Here is a 22742-nt window from a genome sequence, read left to right on the forward strand (position 1 = left end):
CACAGTCCAAAGATGTGCAGGGTCAGGTGAATTGGCCATGCTAAATTGCCCATAGTGTTAGTTAAGGGGTAAATGCATGGGGAATGGGTGGGCTGTGCTTCGGCGGGTCGGTGTGGACTTGTTGGGCCGAAGGGCCTGTTTCCACACTAAGTCTAATCTAATCTAAAAAAAAAGGTTGTGATTAGGTGCTAGAAAATGGGATTAGAATATTTTGGTGGTTGTTTTTGACCAGTATCCATTATCTGTTCATGTAGATCTCTAGGAATACCATTACACCAATAATGCCTCCTCTAGGGAGCCATCACTAAAGCATGGTGATGTTTTTTGCTGGGTCTCTGATATCTCCAGGGGTGAGTGGGGGGGGGGGGGGGGGGGGGAAAGATGAACAAAGGTTGAGAGTTGCTCCTAGGTGCAGAGTTGAAATGTCTTTTAATATGGTGCTCAGATGTTGGAGCCTGGAAGGCCCTGACACGGGGGGGGGGGGGGAAGCAGGGCAGCAGAACCCGGCGCATATACAATGAGCTGAGAAGATACAAACTGAACAAGAAAATCTGACCCGCCTCCCTCACCCCGAAAAAACACTTTTACATCCATTTCCACACTTAATCTCAACAGAAAGACAATTCCAACCAAATTGTTACTTTGGGTCAGTTCTGAGGTCAGATCGGAGGCAATGCCCAAATTTCAACTGAGCAGATCAACCAATTGTAAATGTTCCAATTTGATGCTGACCTCAACGACAACATAGTCTTTGCTTTCTCCTTCTCTCTCTTCAGATTCTTGGTTCAATAACCAAGATAAAGCAATGAACATAAGGTATCTAAAGGAACGGAAAGGAATTAGTGCCGTAGGGCTACAAAGCATACAACAAGGTGGTTTCCAAGTATACTAACATACAAAGGGCAACAAATAATAACGGCAATAAAATGAGGAGGACTTGGCACTTAATTTTCAACCACGAAGTACTCAGAAAAGACTAGAAAAGCTGGGGTGTCAGTACAGATTAGAGCAGACATTGTAGTGTTGGGCAGAAAGCATATCCTTGAAGGGCAAAGTTAGAATAGGTTGATTAGAGTTGTGAAATAAAAATGGAAATGAACACATCATCAGCAATATTCAATAAATCTTCAGATAGCAAGGAAGTCAATGAGAGACATAAATACAGAAGAACAAACCTGCAGAGAAATCACAGATGTGCAATAATTATGTTGTCGCTATATCAAAGTTAACAATGGGAGATGTTCAGCATCTTAATATTGATTGGACTAATATTAGTAAAAGAGTAAGCAGCAAAAGGGATTTCTGAAGTGCTCAGGAGAATATCCTTGATCAAATGTTCTCAGCCCAACCAAAAACAAAAGCATTCCAGCATCTGATGCAGGGAATGAGGTGGGATAAGTGAACCCAGTATCTGTGGGACAACACCTGACTAAAAGTATAAGATTTAAATTAGCAATATAGAAGGTCAAAGGAGAACTTAAAATAGAACACCTAAATTGGAATAAAGCTAATTTAAATGGGATAAGAGGAATCCAAGTCAGGATAAAACAGTAGCAAAGACTGATGACAAAAAGTCACCTGGTCCAGATGGCTTACATGCCTGACTGTTGAAATGAAGGAAGATTATAAGGGCTTGCCAGAATCTTCTTTAGATACAGGGAGGTGCCAGAGGAATGGAAAGTGACAAATATGACAGCCGTATTCAAGAAAGAACATCAGATCAGAACAAAGCCAAACTACAACAAATGTTGAAATCTGAAACAAAAACAAAAAATGCTAAGAATCTTCAGGTCAGGCGGCATCTGTGGAAAGATGGAGCTAACCTTTCAGGCTGGAATTTGTTATCAATACAATTTGACATTGATGCCTGTGGACATCAGAAGAAATGACTCGGAAAAATCCCCAGTTACAAAGGCCAACAACTTAAAGTTAACATCTTTGTGAAGACTTGATTAAAGTCCAAACACCACCTACAGGCATAAAATAAGACACCTGGATTTTACCTTATTTCTTGGAACTGGAGACTTAGAAAAGACTTCAAATAATTCAAATCTGCTCAATAGAAACATTAAGAACCGATTTGGATCCATCATCGAAGCTGCGATCTGTAAGACAAAGGTGTTTTAAATGTCTATACTAAGCTGAGTAAATATGAAGCTTCAGAAGTGCTCAGAAATTGTGAATTGCACACAAAGTCTAATGCTTTGTGACAGCAGTAATATACTTTCACAAAAATAATGACCAGTAAATCTAGATGCAGTTCATAAATTAGCAGAAGTCCAGCTGTTGATAAGAACACTGCCACACAAGAATTCCATTCCACACAGCTTAAAATCCAAATCAGATGGAGTACTTGCTTAATTTTAAAAAAAAACAGCTGCTCAATAACATTCTTGGCCTACATCAGTGAAGCAAACAAAATCTTTAAATTAATATAACTCAATCTCAAGTCATTCCTCATCCAACTCTATAAAAGCCGACTTGTAAAAATACAGTTTTGAAGATAATATAGAGGGATGATATATGCCCAATCATGCTTGCATCCTTTAAACAATTAGATAGTTTCCAAGATATCACTTTATTTCAGTTAACACTCTAAACAATCAAAACACTTTACGAAATTGTGTCTGTTCATTCAGGTCACAAAGTTAACTTAACCGTAAACTGTTTAATTTTTGTCCTGTTCTCAGGCTATTTTTCACCAAGCTATCATGGGTTATGCACAATGAGAAATCTTATGCAATGCAATCTGATTTTTAAACAAAAATTTAAATAACTTGCTTACAATACGTGACCAAACAATGGACAATAAGTCCCCTCAATTCAGAGCATGTGACTAACATGCTCAATTAAGATTGCCTTTGAAATCCGATTCTAAATTTAATAGAAGGAAACAGATCAGGGAAAGTACACATTACTTAGTGAGCTCACATCTAGACTAAAACTCCTCCTGAAACACGACAGCTTCTGTTGAGAATCCCCAGTAAGGAGAGTATTTCCAATGCAATTGCTCATACTCCTATCCAAAAAACTAAGTATGGTTGGTTTCAGGAAAGAAAATCCAGGATCATTCTTCAGAGAATGATCTGTGCAGGTCCCTGACTTTTACAAGCCAAGATGCTGCAAGAGAGATGTTACAATTGAAATGTACTGATTGAAAGGACAGTTGAAGATTTAACAAAAACATCTATAAGAAAACTGCAGGGCTATGACGAAAGGGGCTAACTGGATAGTTCTTTCCAAGGGCTGACACATGCATGATGGATCATGTGGGCCTATCTTTGTGCTCTAACATTCTATGATCTGTTCCACATCATTTCAACACCATTCCTTCAGGAGACAGAATGACCCCTTTTCAGTGATCAAATGCTCCAGTGTCAGTCATCCTACCTTTAGCCAATACAAAAAGATAATTGAGTTTGTTGATAGTGTTAGATATCCCTGGTACCAATCCCTGCAGTTCTATTTCTGAAATGAAAGACTAAGCCACACCAAAATGGTGCGTTTGCTCAACTTGGTAACAACTTTTAAACAAATGTGAATTTTTCTGACTACATTTTAAACATTCCAAAAATACCTGCAACATGATGATGTCTTTGTCAAACATCTCTTCCCTCCATTTTACTTTTCGGTAACAAAACGCCTCAAAAAAAAAGAAAACCACTGTTACAAATTTTGTTAATTCTCGTAGACATTTACTGTAAACAGCAAGAAATTAGCCATGGATTGGAATTATGGGTAAAAGATCAAATAATAAGGCATCTTTATGGATGACTTGTGAAGTACTTTGATGTCAAATTATTAATGGATTATCCTTGCACGACAAAGTAACTAATAAACTCATTCTAATTCAAACTGTATTCATCATACACCATTAGGTTTAAACAACTCTATTAATCCATTCTGTTCTGAACCCACAAAGGTGGCTCAGTTGTAGTACTGTGGCCTCACAGTGCCAGGGATCCGGGTTTGATTCCAGCCTCAGGCTACTGTCTATGCGGAGTTTGCACATTCTCCTTGTGTCTGCGTGGTTTTCCTCCAATTGCTCCAGCTTCCTCCCACAGTGCAAAAATGTGCAGGTCAGGTGGATTGGTCATGCTAAATTGCCCATAGTGCCTAGGAATATGCAGGTCGAGTGGGTTTGCCATAGGAAATTCAGATTTACAGGGATAGGGTAAAGGCCCTGTCTGGGATGCTGTGCGGATTGTCGGTGTGGACTCGATGGGTCGAATGGCCTGCTTTTACACTGTAGGGATTCTATGACACATGTTGGACAACCAACAAACTTAATGCGCTAAGATAATCTTGAAACTCTGACAGGTGAAATATCCAAATCAGCAGCATTTGCTTTTGACCAATCAATCAGGAGATTGAGGATCACAGATTATTATGGTTTTTTGACTTGAACCAAGTCAAATTAACAAAAGTGCATCCATAGCCTTCCAAAATAACTTTAGCACCCCGAGAATCTTATTTTAAACAGGCAACTATTTTTATTTTTAACTTTAATATAGCAAAATATCCTAAGGCACTTCATAGGGTGTCCTAAAATGCATAAAAGTGGATAAAAATCCCTGGGACCTTATAAAGCTGCAACACGACATCCTGATTTTTGTACTCAATTTCCTGACCAATAAAGGCAAGCATGCCATAAGCCTTCTTTACCATTCCATATACTTGCGTAGGCACTTCCATAAATCTGCGGACTTGAATCCCAAGATCATTTGTACATGAATGCTGTGCAGGGTGCTGCCATTATCTGCATACTTTTCCTTAACATTTAATCTCCCTGAAGTGTAGCATCTCACACTTACCTGAATTAAACTCCATTCTGCCATTTCTCCACCCACATTTGAATTTGATCTATATCCTGCTGTACCTTTTGACAACCTTCTACACTATCGACAACTCCGATCTTTGTATCGTCTACAAACTTATTAACCCACCCATCTACATTTTCATCCAAGTCATTTTTATATATACGTATATCACAAACTGTAGAGGTCCCAGGATACATCCCTGTGGAACACCCCTGATGATAGAAGGTTGTTTTTCAGACTGGAGGCCTGCGACCATCTGTTCCTAGGGAATCAGTGCTAGGTCCACTTTTGTTCGTCACTATTATAAATGATTTAGATGAAAGTATAGAAGGCATGGTTGCAGATGACACCAATATTGGTGTCCAGTGGATAGTGAAGAAGGTTATGCAAGATTACAAAGAGATCTTGATCAATTGGGTCATTGGGCTGAGGAGTGGCAGATGAAATTGAATTTTGGATAAATGCCAGGTACTACATTTTGGTAAAATAAACAAGGGCAGGTCTTAGCCAATTAAAAGTTAGGCCTGGAGTAAAATTATAGAACAGAAGGACCTCGAGGTTCATATACATAATTTGTTGAAGTTTGCATCAGTAGACAGGATGGTTGAGAAGTCATTTAGCATGCTTGCCTTCGTTGCTCAAATCTTTCAATTTAGGAGCGGGGGTGCCATGTTGAGGTTAATTGGTGAGGCCTCTTTTGGCGTACTGTTACCACTTCTGGTCACCCTGTTGTAGGAAGGACATTATTAAGCTAGACAGAGTTCAGAAAAGATTCACCAGGATGTTGTGGGAATAGAAGGTTTGAATTACAAGGAGAGGCTGTGTAAACTGGGACTTTTTCCAGTGTAGGAGGTTGAACAGTGACCTTGCAGAGATTTATAAAATCATTCTGGATATAGATCAGGCGAATGACCGGTGTCTTTTCTCTAGAGTTGGGGATTTCAAGATGAGGGAGCACATTTTTAATGAGAGGAGAAAGATTTTAAAAAGACATGAGAGGCAATCCTTTTACTCAGAGTGGAGAGTGGTTCGCACGTGGAATTAACTTCCAGAGGAAGTGGTGAATGCAGGTACAGCTACAACATTTAAAGCACATTTGGATAAGTACATGAGTAAGTAATGTTTGGAAGGATATGGGTCAAGTGCAGGCAGGTGGAACGTGTTTAATGATTATGGTCGGCATGGACTGTTTTATACAAAGGGTCGGTTTCTGTGCTGTATGACGTTTTTTCTAGTTCGACCATGTACAAGGTTTCTATTTCTCAGAACCAAATTCAAAAAGAATCACTTTTTTTGGTTTAGAAGGGATTTGTTCTGGATTCCTCATTCTCAGGTTTTGATGAGGTTGACAGGTCCATTTCCTGAACTTCTCACTGCAGAGATCAGAGCGAGTCGAGATTCAATAAGTATGAACCCACGTTCATAGTACCCTCACCGGCATGAATTTTCTTGTATAAAAAAAACAATCACATCAAAGGTCAAAAAATGCTTGTTCATAAATAAGTCGCCATCTCCGCAGTACCTGATTTACTAAAGAAAATCCATTTCTTCTCCACATATCGGCTGAGACCTGAGCCATCAGCACTAAGCAGCGCAATGGGTAGTCCATCAATTTTTCAACTTGAAACTCTGACTGCGATAATTAGCACAACAGTAGGTGGTTAATATAGAGCAAGTATGTGTTTCAAAAAACAATACCGTTTAAATATGACACCATTTCGCCAAGCTAATTATCCAACTAATACCAACACTAGTAAATATTAAGGATGTGTAAACTTAAATGACTCCAGACTTTAAAAAAGCTGGACAGCTTTGTATATTCTAATGGCTACTGTAATTTCCTGACTCAAAACAAAATTTTACAAAATATAGGTACAATCTTTGAAAACACACCAGATATAATCTTTAATATAACTCAAGCAACTTTGAGATCATAGTATAAAGGCTTATTTTAGTTGAGTTTCTATGAAGAATGGAGTTACAAAAGAAAAAAAAAAGACTTTATGCATCTATGCTTAGGAGAAAACTGAAAAAGCTAAACTTACTCCAAACCCAAAGGTTAAATGTAAAACTTTTATCTGTATGCAATACTTTCAACTAACACATGTATCATCGAATCAAAAATCGCAGACAGAGGCTAATCTGCAATTTCACTGAATGACAGCAAGCTGGAGATTTCATCACTGATTTACATCACCTGATGCACCAAGATTTTGGTCACAAAAAAAAGGACACATATTAAAAACAAAAGTTGGCTGCACGCTAATAAGCAGCAGGTTACATTTCAATAATTCAGCAGCAAACCTCTTGACATCTCTCAAACAACATTACAAACGAAAGGTTACTCAGACTTTGAAGAGTAGGATCTTAAAATACAGGGAAAGTGATTTTTTATTGCTTCTTACTTACGGAGGGCACATATTCTTCTAACTTGTCAATTGCTCCACTTTTGTTTAGATGTACGTGCAGACCTATAATACAAAGTAATGTGTAAGAACCTGTACATTAATTGTTAACTTCCACAAGTTAAGAAAATTGTAAGACTTCATTCCAACACTACAGGGAAAATGGCCAAGTCAATTTAAATGTAGATTTTAACTTGGCAAAAGAATTACATTAACCTATACGATTTCTCTATGTACTTATTGTCTTTATCGTCCAAGAGGTACTTCTTCATTTTAGAAACGGGAGTGATGTTGGTGGGGTAGTGGCTGCAGCAGTAGTGCTTGGAGCCTAGATTCCCAGCAGCAGTAGGCCTGGAGCCTGGACTCTTGATAGTGTTGGCAGCAGCAACAAAACCAGCAGTCTCTCACCCCATTAGCGTTCATAGGATCCCTAGTGGAAACAGGCCATTTGGCCCAACAAGTCCACACCGACCCTCTGAAGAGTAACCACCCAGACCCATTTCCCCTACTCTATTACTCTACGTTTACACCTGATGAATGCACCTAGCCTACTCATCCCTGAACACTATGGACAATTTAGTATGGCCAATTCACCTAACCTGCATATCCTTATCATTGCTGTTTTCAGCACAGGACTGTCTGAGGACCAGAATGTCTTTCAGATACTTTGAAGAAGCCCTGAAGCTGTGCTCAAGATCCTAATTTGAACAGAACTCCTACCTAACTAATTTCTTTTTATCCTTATTGTACCTCAAAATAGTGCCACACTGTAGTAACAAAACACTTATTCACTGTATCTTCAAGGTGTATGTGACAATAGATAAATCTACCATTCAATACCATTACCGCCATTTCCAGAAGAATCCAGCCTGTCAAAACCAGACTCGATGGCTAAAAATATTCTAAGCAACACAAGTTTACAAAAGCAAAATCTAGAACCGGCTGTGTGACTTCCCATAGTATAAAGTGCTTAATGTATACCATGTGTCCACCACTGCTCCTTACTAAAAATCCAAGTTACAACACCGCCATGTTGCAGATTTCCAAGCATTAATAAAAACTGAGCACAAGAGTTTGAAGGCTGTTATGATTTACTACAGAACACAGGACATCAGGACAACTATTGACGGAGAACAAAATAAAAACTGAGCCTAAACTGTTATATTTCTCCTGAAAACCAGAAATACATCTATCCTGGAGTGTTTACAAGCTTAGTCTCATTTTGATTTGGCATCATCTGAATCATAAAATCCGTACAATGTGGAAGCAGCCCAGTTGTCCCATCAAGTCCACACTGATCCTTCGGAGAGCATCCCACATGGACCCACCCTCCTACCCTATCCTTGTTACCTTGCATTTTCCATGGCTAGTCCACCGGGCTCGCAGTTCCCCGGACACAATGAGCAATTTAGCATAGCCAATCCACCTGTGCCCACCCCTCATCCACAGATCCCATGCCTCACCCACACTCCTCACCCCTCATTACACAGACTGTGCTCCCTCAGCTGTCTGTGCTCCTTTGAATTTTAGGATTCAAGTTGTTCAGATTTCTTCTCGGTGCATTATTTCTGTCTGCTTACTATATCTATCTAGAATATTTAAGGATTAAATAACTTTATTAACTCAATAATGTATAGACAAAAGCACTCATTGGTCCTAGACTTTACATCTAAAAAAAGAAAAGTCTGCACTTGCCTTTTGGAATTGTTACATCAGTTTTTTAACTGTAATTTTAAAATGCATGACTGAGTGAGTTTTAACTTATGAGAGTTGGTGAGAAACAGAATGGAAGCATATGTATAAGTGTTAAATTGTCTACAGTGTTAATAATTAGTAACAGGTGAATTAGGTCATGGCTGTATCACCATCACCTGAAGTTACAGATTTAAAAGGGTAAAAGCTGGAAAAAAAGATGGATAATTTTATCATGATTTGGAGATGCCGATGTTGGACTGGGGTGTACAAAAAGTTTTTTTAAAAATCACAAAATCAGGTTGAGTCCAACAGGTTTATGTGGAAGCGCTAGCTTTCGGGGCACTGCTCCTTCATCAGGTGGTTGTGAAGTATACCTATACTTCACAAACACCTGACGAAGGAACACCGTTCCGAAAGCTAGTGCTTCCACATAAACCTGTTGGACTATAACCTGGTGTTGTGTGATTTTTAACTTTGGACAATATTATCATGTACTTATTACTTCATTACTATTTTTAGTTTGGATTGCAATAAGTAAAATGACTGAGTCACTGTACTGATTGTCCTGTTGAACTTTTCCTTTATTCTTTCATGGGATGTTGGCATCACGGGCAAGGTTAACGCCTGGTGTCCATCACTAATTCCCCTTGAACTGAATGTCATGCCTGGCCATCTCAGTAGACAGTTGAGAGGCAACCACATTACTGTCGGCCTGATGTCACATGTAGGCCAGACCAGATGTTGGTGGCAGCCTTCCATTCCTAAAAGGCATTTGTCAGCCAAATGAGTTTTAGAATTGATCTACATTATCAAACAGGAATAAAATTTTACAGTCTTAGACAATCAAGCAGAGGATTCCACATCACCTTTCCATTACTGATCAAAGCTCAAGTTAAAGGTTTGTTTCCTAAAAGAGTTACACCAGGTTTGAGTCCATGGCACTCTGGGAACTAAATGGCTATTCTGCTACCATATCACTATGCTGCGCAGGATGCTTCAAAGCTGCATCGCTTATGTCATTACTATTATGCTAGTGAAAGCAATTCCCTTCAACCAACCTGCAAGGAGCCTGGATAAGGGAAGATGGATGCTGACAGGTTCTCGAGATACCAAATAACGTTTCAAGCTGATGGAGTGACCACACATGTTCAACGTGTTGAGCTGCTTCCTTGCATCCCGCTGACTGCACTCGTTAGTACACTGGGATAAAACACGGTGGCATTCCTTGTAAGCTTGAAGAAGAACTTGTTCCTGCATGTACACATGAGAAATACAAACATATGAAATAGGAGCAAGAGTACTCCTGATAGCCCCTCGAAGCAGCTTCATCAGCACAAAATCTACATCACACCACTTTCCCATCCTTTCCCATATTGCTCAACTCCTTTATTGCTCAAAGTATATCGACTTGTCCAAGTGCTGAACATATTCAACAGCTGTGCACCCAAGGCCCTCTGGAGTAGTGAAGTTCAAATGTTTCACAATGTGCTTTCAAAACAATTAACTTTGAAAATAAATGCATTTTCCTTTCACGTGAAGGTAATAAACCAATTATAAGGGGACAGATTCTTTTAACACAGTGGAGCCAAAAGAGATCATGGTTTGTTATATGTTCATAGCACTCCAAGGTAGGGAAATATCTTTAAATTGGTTTGCAGGGAGCAGAAACTTCACTGGAGGGCTCGAATGGACAGGTAGGTAGGTGAACTTTGAGAAAAGAGACTGAGGGGAGTTTAGTAAGAAAGACACATAGGAAAATGGCAATTGAGGTGGTGAAAATTACTGGAAGTCAATGGGAATGTTGAGGGTACAATTAGTAATGACTTTATTAAATGCCAGAGCAGGACTAAGCAGCCAAATGGCCAACTCCTGCTCCTAACTCGTGTTATGTATGCAAAACTAGAGGGCTTATAGGAAACCTGAGAATTGTGATTGAAGTATCCACTTTTATTGAGTATTGTTATTCCAGAAAAAAGTGATGCATGCAGCTTTACCTGAATCAGTAGTAGTCCTGTAACGTGCTCAAGTTTGTTAATCTTTCACCAAAATAAGGACCAAGAAATTATAAGCTGTCTTTGCATGACACAACAAAGGTGACTCTTTGGCTCATTATGCTTTTAAAAACTGAGTAGAACTATCAAATTAATCTCACTCTACTCCTAAAGTTTCCTTCAATCATTGACCTAATTCACTTTTGAATGTTAATCTTGAATCTGCTTTCACCAGCTTTTCAGCCAGTACATTTCTGATCACAACAACTCGCTGCATAAAGACAAAAATATTTCCTCATGTCATGTGGTTAAATAAATGAGCCTGAGAACAGCAATCTCTTCCTACGCTGTCAATAAACTTAAACCTTGATCAAATCTTCTCAATTTGTTTCTGTGTAGGGAGAAATATCTAGCTATAAGTAAAAGTGCACAATTCTGAGATGATTGGTGGTCAGTCAAAAGTTTGGATTGAAAGAAAAAGAAATTAGAAAATGTGAGAAAGCAACCTACAAAGTTAAGAAACCGATAAGATTGTTGCAAGTATTGAATGTGCTCTTTTCCTTTTTAATGAGCATTATTCCTCTAGGTGAGAATCTGGGAAGTTAACAATGGACAAGGAGGAAATGGCTGGTGAATTGAATAGATATTTTGAGTCACTTTTTACAGTCATTTAAATCGATTTGGTGACCTAACGTCACTAACATTTTGTGGGATTTATGAGGAATCTGTGGGAGCTGTCTCATTTGCTATTTGTAGGGTGTTTGATTTTAATTCTGAATGTTAGGAATATAACTTTTATATATATTGTAGATTGTTTTATTGTTTATAACTTTGTACAGTAATAGATTTTTTGTCTTTTTTGACTGTAGAATCTTGTACAGTCAGTCAGTTATAACGGGTGTTTTGTTAATGTGAATTTTGGAACCTGCTCCTAAAGCTTTTAAAATGTGTGTTGGCTGTGACGTGATGACAATGTCATTACTTTAAGTGCTGTTTCTACAGAGTGATATTACTACAATGCAGGGTTGCACAAGAACGCAACCACTGTGTAATAGAAGAACTATCTGTAGCTTTGTTCCCTTAATAAGAACCTCAAATCTCAGACACTGCCTACTTATAAAAGAAAGGTTACTGATCCCTAGATCATAACACAATGTACCTTTGGTAGTGTGGTCCATCATCATTACAGTATGTTCTCCAGTTTCTTCACATTACTGTTATCCCATATGCCCAGCACCATCCTAGTGAACTCCTTTGCAAATCACTCCATTGTTTCAAGAATGGAAAACAATACTTCAGCTAAGGGCTTATTTTCAACTATACGTATACCTAAAGGTCCCATATGCTGTTTTAAAAGCTTTCTCAACATTTCCTGGCACCTTCAAAGATGTGCGTGCAAGGTCTCCATTTGTTCACCACCATTAAAATTAGACTATAGAAGTTCATATTACTTCTCTGCAATATTTCTTTCAAAGGAATCACTTTACATTTCCTCAACTTGAATTTCATATCTGCTCACTTCACTAGGCTGTCTCTATCCACTTGAAACAAAATCCTCACTCAATGTGTTTCCAAGGTTCTTATCATCTATGAACTTTGGATGCGCCATGTAAATCTAAGCTGTCACAACTCATTGGGGTAGTGTGCTGGAAGTCAAATTTGAACATTGGGAGATTTGGTTTTGAGGAATGTTGTGGGCTGTTCCATTTAGAATAGCATCCCAGTTTTAGAATATCACAGTATCCTAGGCTGTGGTGGAGGAATCTGAGTTTTCATAGCAGGTTATTGGTTTTAGACTCCTCAGTGAGATGGACGGTCTTACTAAGAAGATGCATTGTTTCACCTTTATAGGTCCAGAGTATCAACCAGCTAGAGAACGCCATCGAGATCACAGAATCATACACGACAGAAGAGGATTTCAGCCCAAGTCTGTATTGTATGCTAAATCTACTTAAACACATTTTCCACCAGTAGGTCTGTATCCTTGAATGCTATGACATGTCAAGTGTTCATCCAAGTACTTCTTCAAGGTTGCGATGTTACCCGCCTCTACCACTCTCCCCAGAAGGGAATTTCAGAAACTGACTGAGTGAAAAAAAATTTCCTCAACTCCCTTCTAAATCTTCTGCCTTTCAACCTTAAAAGTGTGCACTGTTATTGACCCTTCAACCAAGGGAGAAAAAAGTATTCTACCCACCCCATTCATGCCCCTCATAATCTTATCAGATTCCTCCCGCAACCTTTTCTGCTGCAAAGAAAACAACCCAAACTTATCCACCCTTTCTTCAAAGCTGAAGTGCTCCATCCCTGATACATCCTTTCTGCAACTCCTCCTGTATAATCATATCCTTCCTATAATGTGGTGACCAGAACTGCATACAGTACTCCAGCGTGGTCTAATCAGAATTCTGTGCAGCTCCAAATAAACTCCCTGCTCTCATAACCTATGCCTGACATAGACTGTTAAAGGCTAGTGTACCTTATTAAGCTATTCTGCTACTTTCAGGGATTTGTGGACGAGCATCCCAAGATACCCTGTATTCCTCTGAGCTTTCTCCCTTGTCTTAATCCTTCTTCCAAGTGCATCTCTTCACGCTTGTCAGGGTTAAATTGCATCTGCCACTGATCTGCCAAAATGACCAACCCATCTCTATCCTTCTGTAACCTAAGACCTCCTTCCTTACTGTCAATCACACAGCCAATCTTCATGCTACCTTTGTGACATCCATGAACTTATCATCCCCACCTTTGTCTTCTGTCAGTAGCTAATTCTGGATCCAACCTGCCAAGTTATCTTTGATCTCATGTGCTTTTGGCTTCTTTAGCAGTCTCCCACCTTGTCAGAGGCCTTACTGAAATCCATATCAACTATGTGACACTCATCCTGTTCACCACCTCAAAATATCCAACCAGATATTAGACGTGATCTCTCTCTGACAAAGCCTTACTGACCATCCCTGATTAAGATTTGATTCTCTAAAAGGAAAGTAACTTTCTCCAATAGCTTCCTTACCACTGATCTGGGACTCACTGGTCTATAACTAACTGGATCATCTTTACCATTCTTCTTGAAAAGTGGAACCATATATCCTCCAGTCCTCTTAAGAGATGAGAGAGGAATTAAAAATTTGGATCAGGGTTTGTAATTTCCTTCCCTTGTCTTCCACAGCAGCCTGGCAGGCAACTTAACTATGCCTGGGGATTTGCCCCCTTTAAAGCTCACCAAAAGCTCCAATACTTATTCACTCCTGATATTAAACCACACAAAAACCTCTGCCCATTTTTCCAAATTCCGAACCTGCATCCTCCTCCTCCTGACAGAAGTTCAGGTGAAGTACTTGTTTAACATTCTACCAATGTCCTCTGGTTCCACATAGATTTCCTCATTGTCCCTAATGGACCCTCTTTTTGCCCCTGGTTATTCTCTTCCCCTTGATTTACTTCAGAATTTCTCTGGACTTTCCCTCATCTTACCCACCAGCGTTTTCTCACTCCCTGTGTTTGCTCTCCTAATTGCTTTCTTAAGTTTTCCACAGTGCATTCAATATTCCATTGGGTCCTCAGATGATTTGCTACCTGTTATACACCTCTCTTTTCCTTTGTATCCAGTTCTGAATATTTGTTGATATCCAGAGTTCTCTGGCCTTGTTGTTCCTACATTTCACCATAAAGGGAACATGAGAAAGGAATAATTGACAATATAGCTGTACAATGCACCTTGGGAAAGAATAACCATAATGTAACCACACTAACAGTGGCATAAACTAAGGTCCTGAATCCAAACAGAGGAAACTACAAAGGCACGAGCTGGCTATGATAAACTGGGGAGTGTTACTTAAACAGACAACAGTAGATTAGCAACAGCAAACATTTAAACAGTGCACAGAGGAACTGTAATAATTGTTCATTCCTGTCTGACACAAAAATAAAAACTGGTATGAACTAGCCTGTCTACACCTAACAGGAGAAATTAGGGATAGTATTAGATCCAGGGAAGCAGACAAATTGGCCAAAACAAAAAGCACCAGACCTGAGGATTGGGAGTTTAGATTTCATCAAAGGAGGACAAAGGGATTTATTAAGAGGGGAAATAACAGAGTAAGCTTGCAGAGAACATACAAACTGATTGCAAAAGTGTTTAAAGATCTGCAAAGAAAACAACGATTAGTGACGGCAAATTTGGGACCCTTACAATCAGAAACAGGGCAAGGTATAATGGGGAACAAAGAGATGGCAGTTCATTAACTCCAGACCGAAATTCTGTCTTCAGAAAGAAAGGCACAAAAAAGTCTAAAAAATGTTAGAAAACACATGGTCTAGTTAGAGTCAAACTGAAAGGAAATCAGTATGATTAGGGAAACTGTATTGGGGAAATTGATGGGATTAAATCCTCCAGGGTCTGATAATTTGTATCCCAGAGTACTTTTGGAAACGGTCCCAGAATTAGTGGATGCATTGATGGCCATCTTTCAAGATTCTATAGACTCTGGAAATCTCAAAGAGTTCTTATGGATTGAAGGGTGGCTCAGGTAACCCCATTATTTAAAATATGGGAGTTAGAGAGAAAACAGGAAATTAAAGACAAGTTAGTCTATCAGTTACGAAAATGCTGGAGTCCATCATAAAGGATTTCATCAGAGAGTTCTTGAAAAACAGTGGCAGAATTGGACAGAGCCGGCACTGATTTATGAAAGGAAAATAATGGTTGACAAATCCATTGGAACTTCAAAAGAACGTAACTGGTAGAGGTCTTAAGGTAGAACCAGTGGATGTAGTCTACTTGGACTTTCAGAAGACCTTCAATAAGGTTCCACATAAGAGATTAACATGCAAATTTAAAGCACATGGGTTTGCAGGATAGCGTACTTACATAGATAGAGAACTGGTTGGCAGATAGGAGACAGAGTGGGAACAAACAGGTTATTTTCTGAGTGACCAGTGTGATACCACAGGGATCGATATTAGGACTCCAGCTATTCACAGTATTACTGCTTTAGAAGATGGTATTAAATGTAATATTTCCAAGTTTGCAGACAGCACAGAGCTGAGTGGGAGCGTAAACTGTGAGCAAAGTGCAGAGATGATTCAGTGTGACTTGGTCAAGTTGAAGGAGTGGACATGACAGATGATTGTAGATAAATGCAAGGTTACATATTTTTGCAGCAAAAAAATGGCAGCTTGATTATCATCTGAATGGTACAGGTAGTTCTCCTAGAACGCAATTTAATAGTTCTCCTATTACATGTGATTTGTCTGTAATGTAATTTGTGAATTGCCAACTTTTTTTTTAAAATAAGAGAACTCCCATTTGCTATTACGTGATTCTCATCCCTGGCAGTAGGTACCACGGTGGCATGGAGGACTGGACTCCACATCAGCGTCGCATGACCAGTTGGCTCGTGCACTTTCTTGTGAAGAGCTTTATGCGAGGTATTGTGAAAAGTTTGTGTTAGTGAACTTGAAAAAGCTTTGTGAAAATGCCTCTACAGCCCGCGGACAAGAAGCTGGGAGCAATCTGTTAAAAACTTAAAGAGTTGATATAAGAGTGCAATTTCACTGGAATTGACCAACAGCAAAAGGACAGTGTTGAACAACAGTTTGAAATTTGGCTTTGCTGCTTGTATTAAGAGCTTTTCTTCTCTTTTGAAAAAACTATGTTTAAATGTTAAACAATACCCGCAGACTCATGCTAATCTGTTTCAGTGACTAATCACTATGGTAACCAACTGCAAAAATAATACCAGTACACGGACTTGTACATGGTGAGTCAGCTGCTCAGGGTGGTCAGAGTAAGGAAACTCTGCACACAGTGGGTGAGGGAGAGAGAGGTGGGTAGCACTCTATTACTTTTGGTACATGTGTGGAATTGTCCTGAGGGGGTGAGTAGGCTGTGTAGAAGAGACTCAGGGTTAGTCAGGGTCAGATGTTACTAAGGATGAGGGCAAAGGGGAAGATGTTGCAGGAAATGGTGGGTACAGTAACAGAGGTAGAGCAAGTGTGAGGTATCCAAAAGAAGATAGGGGCACTTTCATTGGCAGAGTGGAGAAGGTCATTGATCTTCTTCCTATAGTCTGTGCATTCCTTAAGTTGTTTGGGACTGCACTGGCCTGAATGATAACTCTGGTTCCAGCAGAATGGCACTCTCTGTTGGCCTGGGAGAAAAGACCATCCTACTTCTGCATCACCCTATCCCCATCAGTAGCATCTCCATGTCCCGCCCACAAAGAGAGGTACCACCTTTCTATCATCTGTCACGGCCAGAGCCAATGTCAGGAACCATGCAGGGCAGCTCCAGACTCTCAGCTCGTGGCTGGGTGCACAATATCTTTTTAAAGAGGGTGCTGCACCACGGATGTTGGCCAATTCTGGGATATCCAGGACGTGGCAAACTGTTTTGGATATGGTCTATGGTGCTAGAATGAGAGAGAGGGACACCAAAGGATGGGGTAGGTAATAAAAATAAGGAGATAGATAAAGGTAAAATAAGGTGTAAAATAAGATCGCAATCTGAAACCCTCTGAAAAAACTGTCAAAACTGATATTCAGTAAAAGGAATTAAGATTCAGACCTTAGTCTACCAAGGCAGGTTTCATTCTGGGGTGTGACTTATGCAGTGTTACAGTGGATGGGATCAGAAGACTGGCTAGATTGTAGTGCAGCCAGTAGGTACAGATGCCAATCGAGAGTAATCAGTTGAAGATTCTGATGAATTGCACTACATAGTACCATACAACAGGTCAAAATTTACTTAGATGGTGCAATTGTGTGTTAGGCTAGCTACTATGTTTGTTTTGATTTTCACTGGCATTTTTGGTGGTTTGCCCCTAATTTTTCCCATAGGCCCCATTATTTTATTACATGATTTTCTATAACGTGATTTCACACGGGAATGCAACTATGGTGCGATAGGAGAACCGCCTGTAATAGATTGGGAAACGGAGGTGCAAAGACACCAGGGTGTCCTTATATACCAGTCACTGAAAGTAAGCATGCAGGTGCAGCAGGTGGGGAAGAGGGCAAATAATATGTCATCCTTCGCAGCAAGACACTTTGGGTACAGGAACAAAAATGTCTTGCTGCAACTGGACAGGGCATTGGCGAGACCACACCAACAATAGTGTACAGAGTTTTGGTCTCCTTATCTGAAGGAGGATGTCTTGGCGATAGAGGGGGTGCAGTGGGAGTAAGATTTACCAGTTTGATTCTTGGCATGGTAGGACTGATGTGTAAAGACAGGCTGAATTGATTTGGACGATATTCACTGGGGTTTAGAAGAATGAGGGAGGAATCTTATACAAACCCATACAATTCTAACAGGACTGGACAGGGTAAATGAGGGAAGGATGTACTCAATGACTGGGGTGTTCAAAATCAGGGGTGACAGTCTAAAGATATGGAGTAGGCCACTTAGGACTGAGATGAGGAGATATTTATTCAGCCAGAGAATGGGTGAACCTGTGGAATTAGGCAAAAGTGAGGGCTGCAGATGCTGTAAACCAGAGTCCAGATTACAGTGGTGCTGAAAAAGCACAGCAGGTCAGCCAGCATCTGAGGAGCAGGAAAATCGGTGTTTCGGGCAAAAGGCCTTCATCAGAAATGGAGGCAGGGAGCCTCCAGAGTGGAGAGATAAATTGGGGTGTGAGATTGGGAAGAAGGTAGCAAAGAGTACAATAGGTGAATGGGGGTGGGGATGAAGGTGACAGGTCAGAGGGGAGGGTGGAGCGGATAGGTGGGAAGGGAGATTGGCAGGTAGGAGAGGTCATGAGGTTTTTACAAATATATTAAGGACAAAAGGGTAACGAGGGAGAGAATAGGGTCCCTCAAAGATCAGCAAGGCGGCCTGTGTGTGGAGCCACAGAAAATGGGGGAGATACTAAATGAATATTTTGCATCAGCATTTACTGTGGAAAAGGATATAGAAAACATAGACTGCACGGAAATAGATGGTGACACCTTGCAAAATGTCCAAATTACAGAGGAGGAACTGCTGGATGTCTTGAAACGGTTAAAGGTGGGTAAATCCCCAGGACCCGATCAGGTGTACCTGAGAACTCGGTGGGAAGCTAGAGAAGTGATTGCTGGGCCTCTTGCTGAGACATTTGCATCATCGATAGTACAGGTGAGGCGCCGGAAGACTGGAGGTTGGCAAACGTGGTGCCACTGTTTAAGAAGGGCAGTAAAGACAAGCCAGGGAACTATAGACCGGTGAGCCTGACCTTGGCGGTGGGAAAGTTGTTGGAGGGAATCCGGAGGGACAGGATGTACATGTATTTGGAAAGGCAAGGTCTGATGAGGGATAGTCAACATGGCTTTGTGCATGGGAAATCAGGTCTCACAAACTTGATTGAGGTTTTTGAAGAAGTAACAAAGAGGATTGATGAGGGCAGAGCGGTAGGTGTGATCTATATGGACTTCAGTAAGGCGTTCAACAAGATTCCCCATGGGAGACTGGTTATCAAGGTTAGGTCTCATGGAATACAGGGAGAACTAGCCATTTGGATACAGAATTGGCTCAAAGGTAGAAGACAGAGGGTGGTGGTGGAGGGTTGTTTTTCAGACTGGAGGCCTGTGACCAGTGGAGTGCCACAAGTATCGGTGCTGGGTCCTCTACTTTTTGTCATTTACATTAATGATTTGGATGGGGGCATAAGAGGTACAGTTAGCAAGTTTGCAGATGACACCAAAATTGGAGGTGTAGTGGACAGTGAAGACGGTTACCTCAGATTACAACAGGATCTGGACCAGATGGGCCAATGGACTGAAGCGCCAGATGGAATTTAATTCAGATAAATGTGAGGTGCTGTATTTTGGGAAAGCAAATCTTAGCAGCACTTATACACTTAATGGTAAGGTCCAGGGGAGTGTTGCTGAACAAAGAGACCTTGGAGTGCAGGTTCATAGCTCCTTGAAAGTGGAATCGCAGGTAGATTGGATAGTGAAGGTGGCATTTGGTAGCTTACTTTAATTGGTCAAAGTATTGAGTACAGGAGTTGGGAGGTCATGTTGCAGCTGTACAGGACATTAGTTAGGCCACTGTTGGAATACTGAGTGCAATTCTGGTCTCCTTCCTATCGGAAAGATGTTGTGAAACTTGAAAGGGTTCAGAAAAGATTTACAAGGATGTTGCCTGGGTTGGAGGATTTCAGCTATAGGGAGAGGATGAACAGGCTGGGGCTGTTTTCCCTGGAGCATTGGAGGCTGAGGGGTGACCTTATACAGGTTTACAAAATTATGAGGGGCATGGATAGGATAAATAGGCAAAGTCTTTTCCCTGGGGTCAGGGAGTCCAGAACTAGAGGGCATAGGTTTAGGGTGAGAGGGGAAAGATATAAAAGAGACCAAAGGAGCAACCTTTTCACACAGAGGGTGGGTCGTGTATGGAATGAGCTGCCAGAGGATGTGGTGGAGGCTGGTACAATTGCAACATTTAAAAGACATTTGGATGTGTACATGAATCGGAAGGGTTTGGAGGGATATGGGCCGGGTGCTGGCAGGTGGGACTAGATTGGATTGCAATATCTAGTTGGCATGGACAGGTTGGACCAAAGGGTCTGTTTCCATGCTGTACGTCTCGATGACAGTGCTGAGCTGGAAGTCTGGAACTGGGGTAAGGTTGGGGGAGGAGAAATGAGGAAACTGGTGAAGTCCACATTGAAGCCCTGGGTTGAAGTGGAGTGGTTGAGGCCAAAATCCTAAATGTTTTCAATCAGATACAGTTCTTATAGCTAAAGGGATCAATGGTCTAGGGGCGAAAGCAGGAAAAGGGTACAGAGTAGAATGATCAAGCATGGTCATATTTATGGAGAAGCAGTCTTGAAGGGCCAAATAACCTACTGTTGCTCCTTTGTTTTTAAAAAATGGAAAGTTTATGCTAACATATTTCAATCTTTGTAGACTCCTGCAGTATTAATGTTTGTGTAAAGTTCTCAGGTTTAGGTTGCAACTGATTGAATGCAGATGTTAAACACTAAAACATCAGACATAGGACTCTGCAACTGTGTGCGGACACCAACATTAATTTCACATGGTAAGAGTACATAGAACATTACAAGCACACCAGAGTATCATCATACTCGTAAAGTATGGTGCTATCTGTCCTTGAATAGCACAGTTTACCAAACCAGTTTAAAGAGCAAGGCAAGTTCTTCAGTCAGGCACCCTTTCAAGAATCATGCAACAAAGACAGGATAGCCACACTTTTCTCTCAGTGATGTTAACTTGGGGGAACTATATGTTAAACTGCAGATCAAATCTATGAAAATAAAAACAAATTCTCAAAACTTACATCAGATGCACACCATTCCTGAATCATGGACAGAATACTTTTCAGAAGTACTTGGATAGCAAATGCTGCCTCCCACTCAGGTTCTATCTCAAGGTGCTGCCCAATCTGTCGGCTCATTGGCTCCATATTCTACAAATGATGCATAAAATTAACTTTTTAACGATTCATCAAGATAACATCAGGTCGCTTCAAGAACTTGCTAAATAACTAAATGAGCTACATCAATAAGCACAGGAAATTCCATTTTTTAAAAGTAGACAAATAAACATTATAATCTAACCCTGAATCACGATGGCAGTCATGAAAACTTAAAGGTTACTACTAAGATGTTGAAGTCTTTCTCAGTGAGCATTAAGGAGAACATTATCACCCATTTTGCAATGTTATAGGAAGGGAAAAGTGTTTTATTAACATTTAGAACCTTAAAGAACGTAGTGTTTCTGAGAAATTAATCAGAAATTGGAGCATTCCAAAGGGAAAAAAAAATTAAACCTTGTTCATGGTCAGTACCAACTCAAGAAATTATAATAGTGCTCCAAACAAAACTATTCTGCTCTTTTTCATTAATTGCAGTTGCATAAATATCTATTGCTCTGAAAAAAATGCGACAAGTTAATCTGCATCTGTCTATGAAACTTGGCCGATTCTTAAGTTTTTTTTTAAGTGTTGAAGTGTTCAAGATTATAGGCATAATGCATACTTCTACAAACTCTTACTGTGTCACCACCTAAAAGCCATTAACTTGCATTGTATGTCTAAAATATTTATCATATTAATCAGGCACCTCACAATATTAAATAAACTTTGATGCTACATAATATTAGGACAGTTAACCTCGGTTTAAAGGAGTATCTTAAAAAGAAGAGAAAGAGGGAATGGGAGTTCCAGAGACTACAGCCAAGGCAGCTGAAGGCATAGCCTTCAAATGGTGAAGCAATTAAACCCACATTCAAAGGACCTGGTTTGGAGGATCACACAGTCATCTTAAAGACTAAAAGGCCTGGAAGCAGTGAGATGGACAAGAACGGAGGAGGTCAGTGAGAGATCTGGAAACAATGACAAAAATATTAAAATAACACCAACTTGTCCAAAAATGACTGACTGCATTTTATAGATAGTCAATTTCTCACAGGATTAACAGATGATTGGCACAAAGGAGTGAGAAATATTGAATATCTATTTCTCCTAACTTCAGCAAACTATTTAGTGGGAATTGTTTACATCAAAATCATTTTCTGTCAAAGCCATTAATAACTTAGGATCTGCAACATGAAGAGTGGTATAGTCAAAGTTTATTGTTACTTACTTGCATGGTTTTTAATAGCTTCAAAAATGTTTTAAAACCCTCAAGGAAACGCTCTCTTAGCTTGTCTGTCCACAGAGGTGGCTTGCTGATCAAAACATACCTTCAAAGAAAGGAAAACGAAGAGAAGAGATACATAATTTCTCCTGGTGAGTCTAAGGTACCTTTGCTGCAAACAAGCAAAAACAGACCTTTCAGCCTATTTAGGATAGTTATTTCAAACCACACCTGGTTCCTCCTATG

At 40.1% G+C, this 22742-nt stretch overlaps 1 protein-coding gene across 2 annotated transcripts in view; it reads right to left on the bottom strand.

The window, feature by feature from the left end:
* ubr1 (ubiquitin protein ligase E3 component n-recognin 1) overlaps window positions 1-22742 on the bottom strand; it is a 220515-nt gene that overhangs the window by 138685 nt on the left and 59088 nt on the right. For both annotated transcript variants that reach the window (XM_072569440.1, XM_072569439.1), the window contains exons 13-19: window positions 22503-22602; window positions 21197-21325; window positions 9979-10171; window positions 7230-7291; window positions 6343-6453; window positions 3578-3643; window positions 2004-2105 (exon numbers count right to left, since the gene is read on the bottom strand). In XM_072569440.1, the coding sequence (XP_072425541.1) occupies window positions 2004-2105; window positions 3578-3643; window positions 6343-6453; window positions 7230-7291; window positions 9979-10171; window positions 21197-21325; window positions 22503-22602 (763 nt within the window). The remainder of the gene's footprint in view (window positions 1-2003; window positions 2106-3577; window positions 3644-6342; window positions 6454-7229; window positions 7292-9978; window positions 10172-21196; window positions 21326-22502; window positions 22603-22742) is intronic.

The sequence above is a fragment of the Chiloscyllium punctatum genome, chromosome 4 (genome assembly GCF_047496795.1).
Source record: "Chiloscyllium punctatum isolate Juve2018m chromosome 4, sChiPun1.3, whole genome shotgun sequence".
In the NCBI taxonomy this organism is placed as follows: Eukaryota; Metazoa; Chordata; class Chondrichthyes; order Orectolobiformes; family Hemiscylliidae; genus Chiloscyllium; species Chiloscyllium punctatum.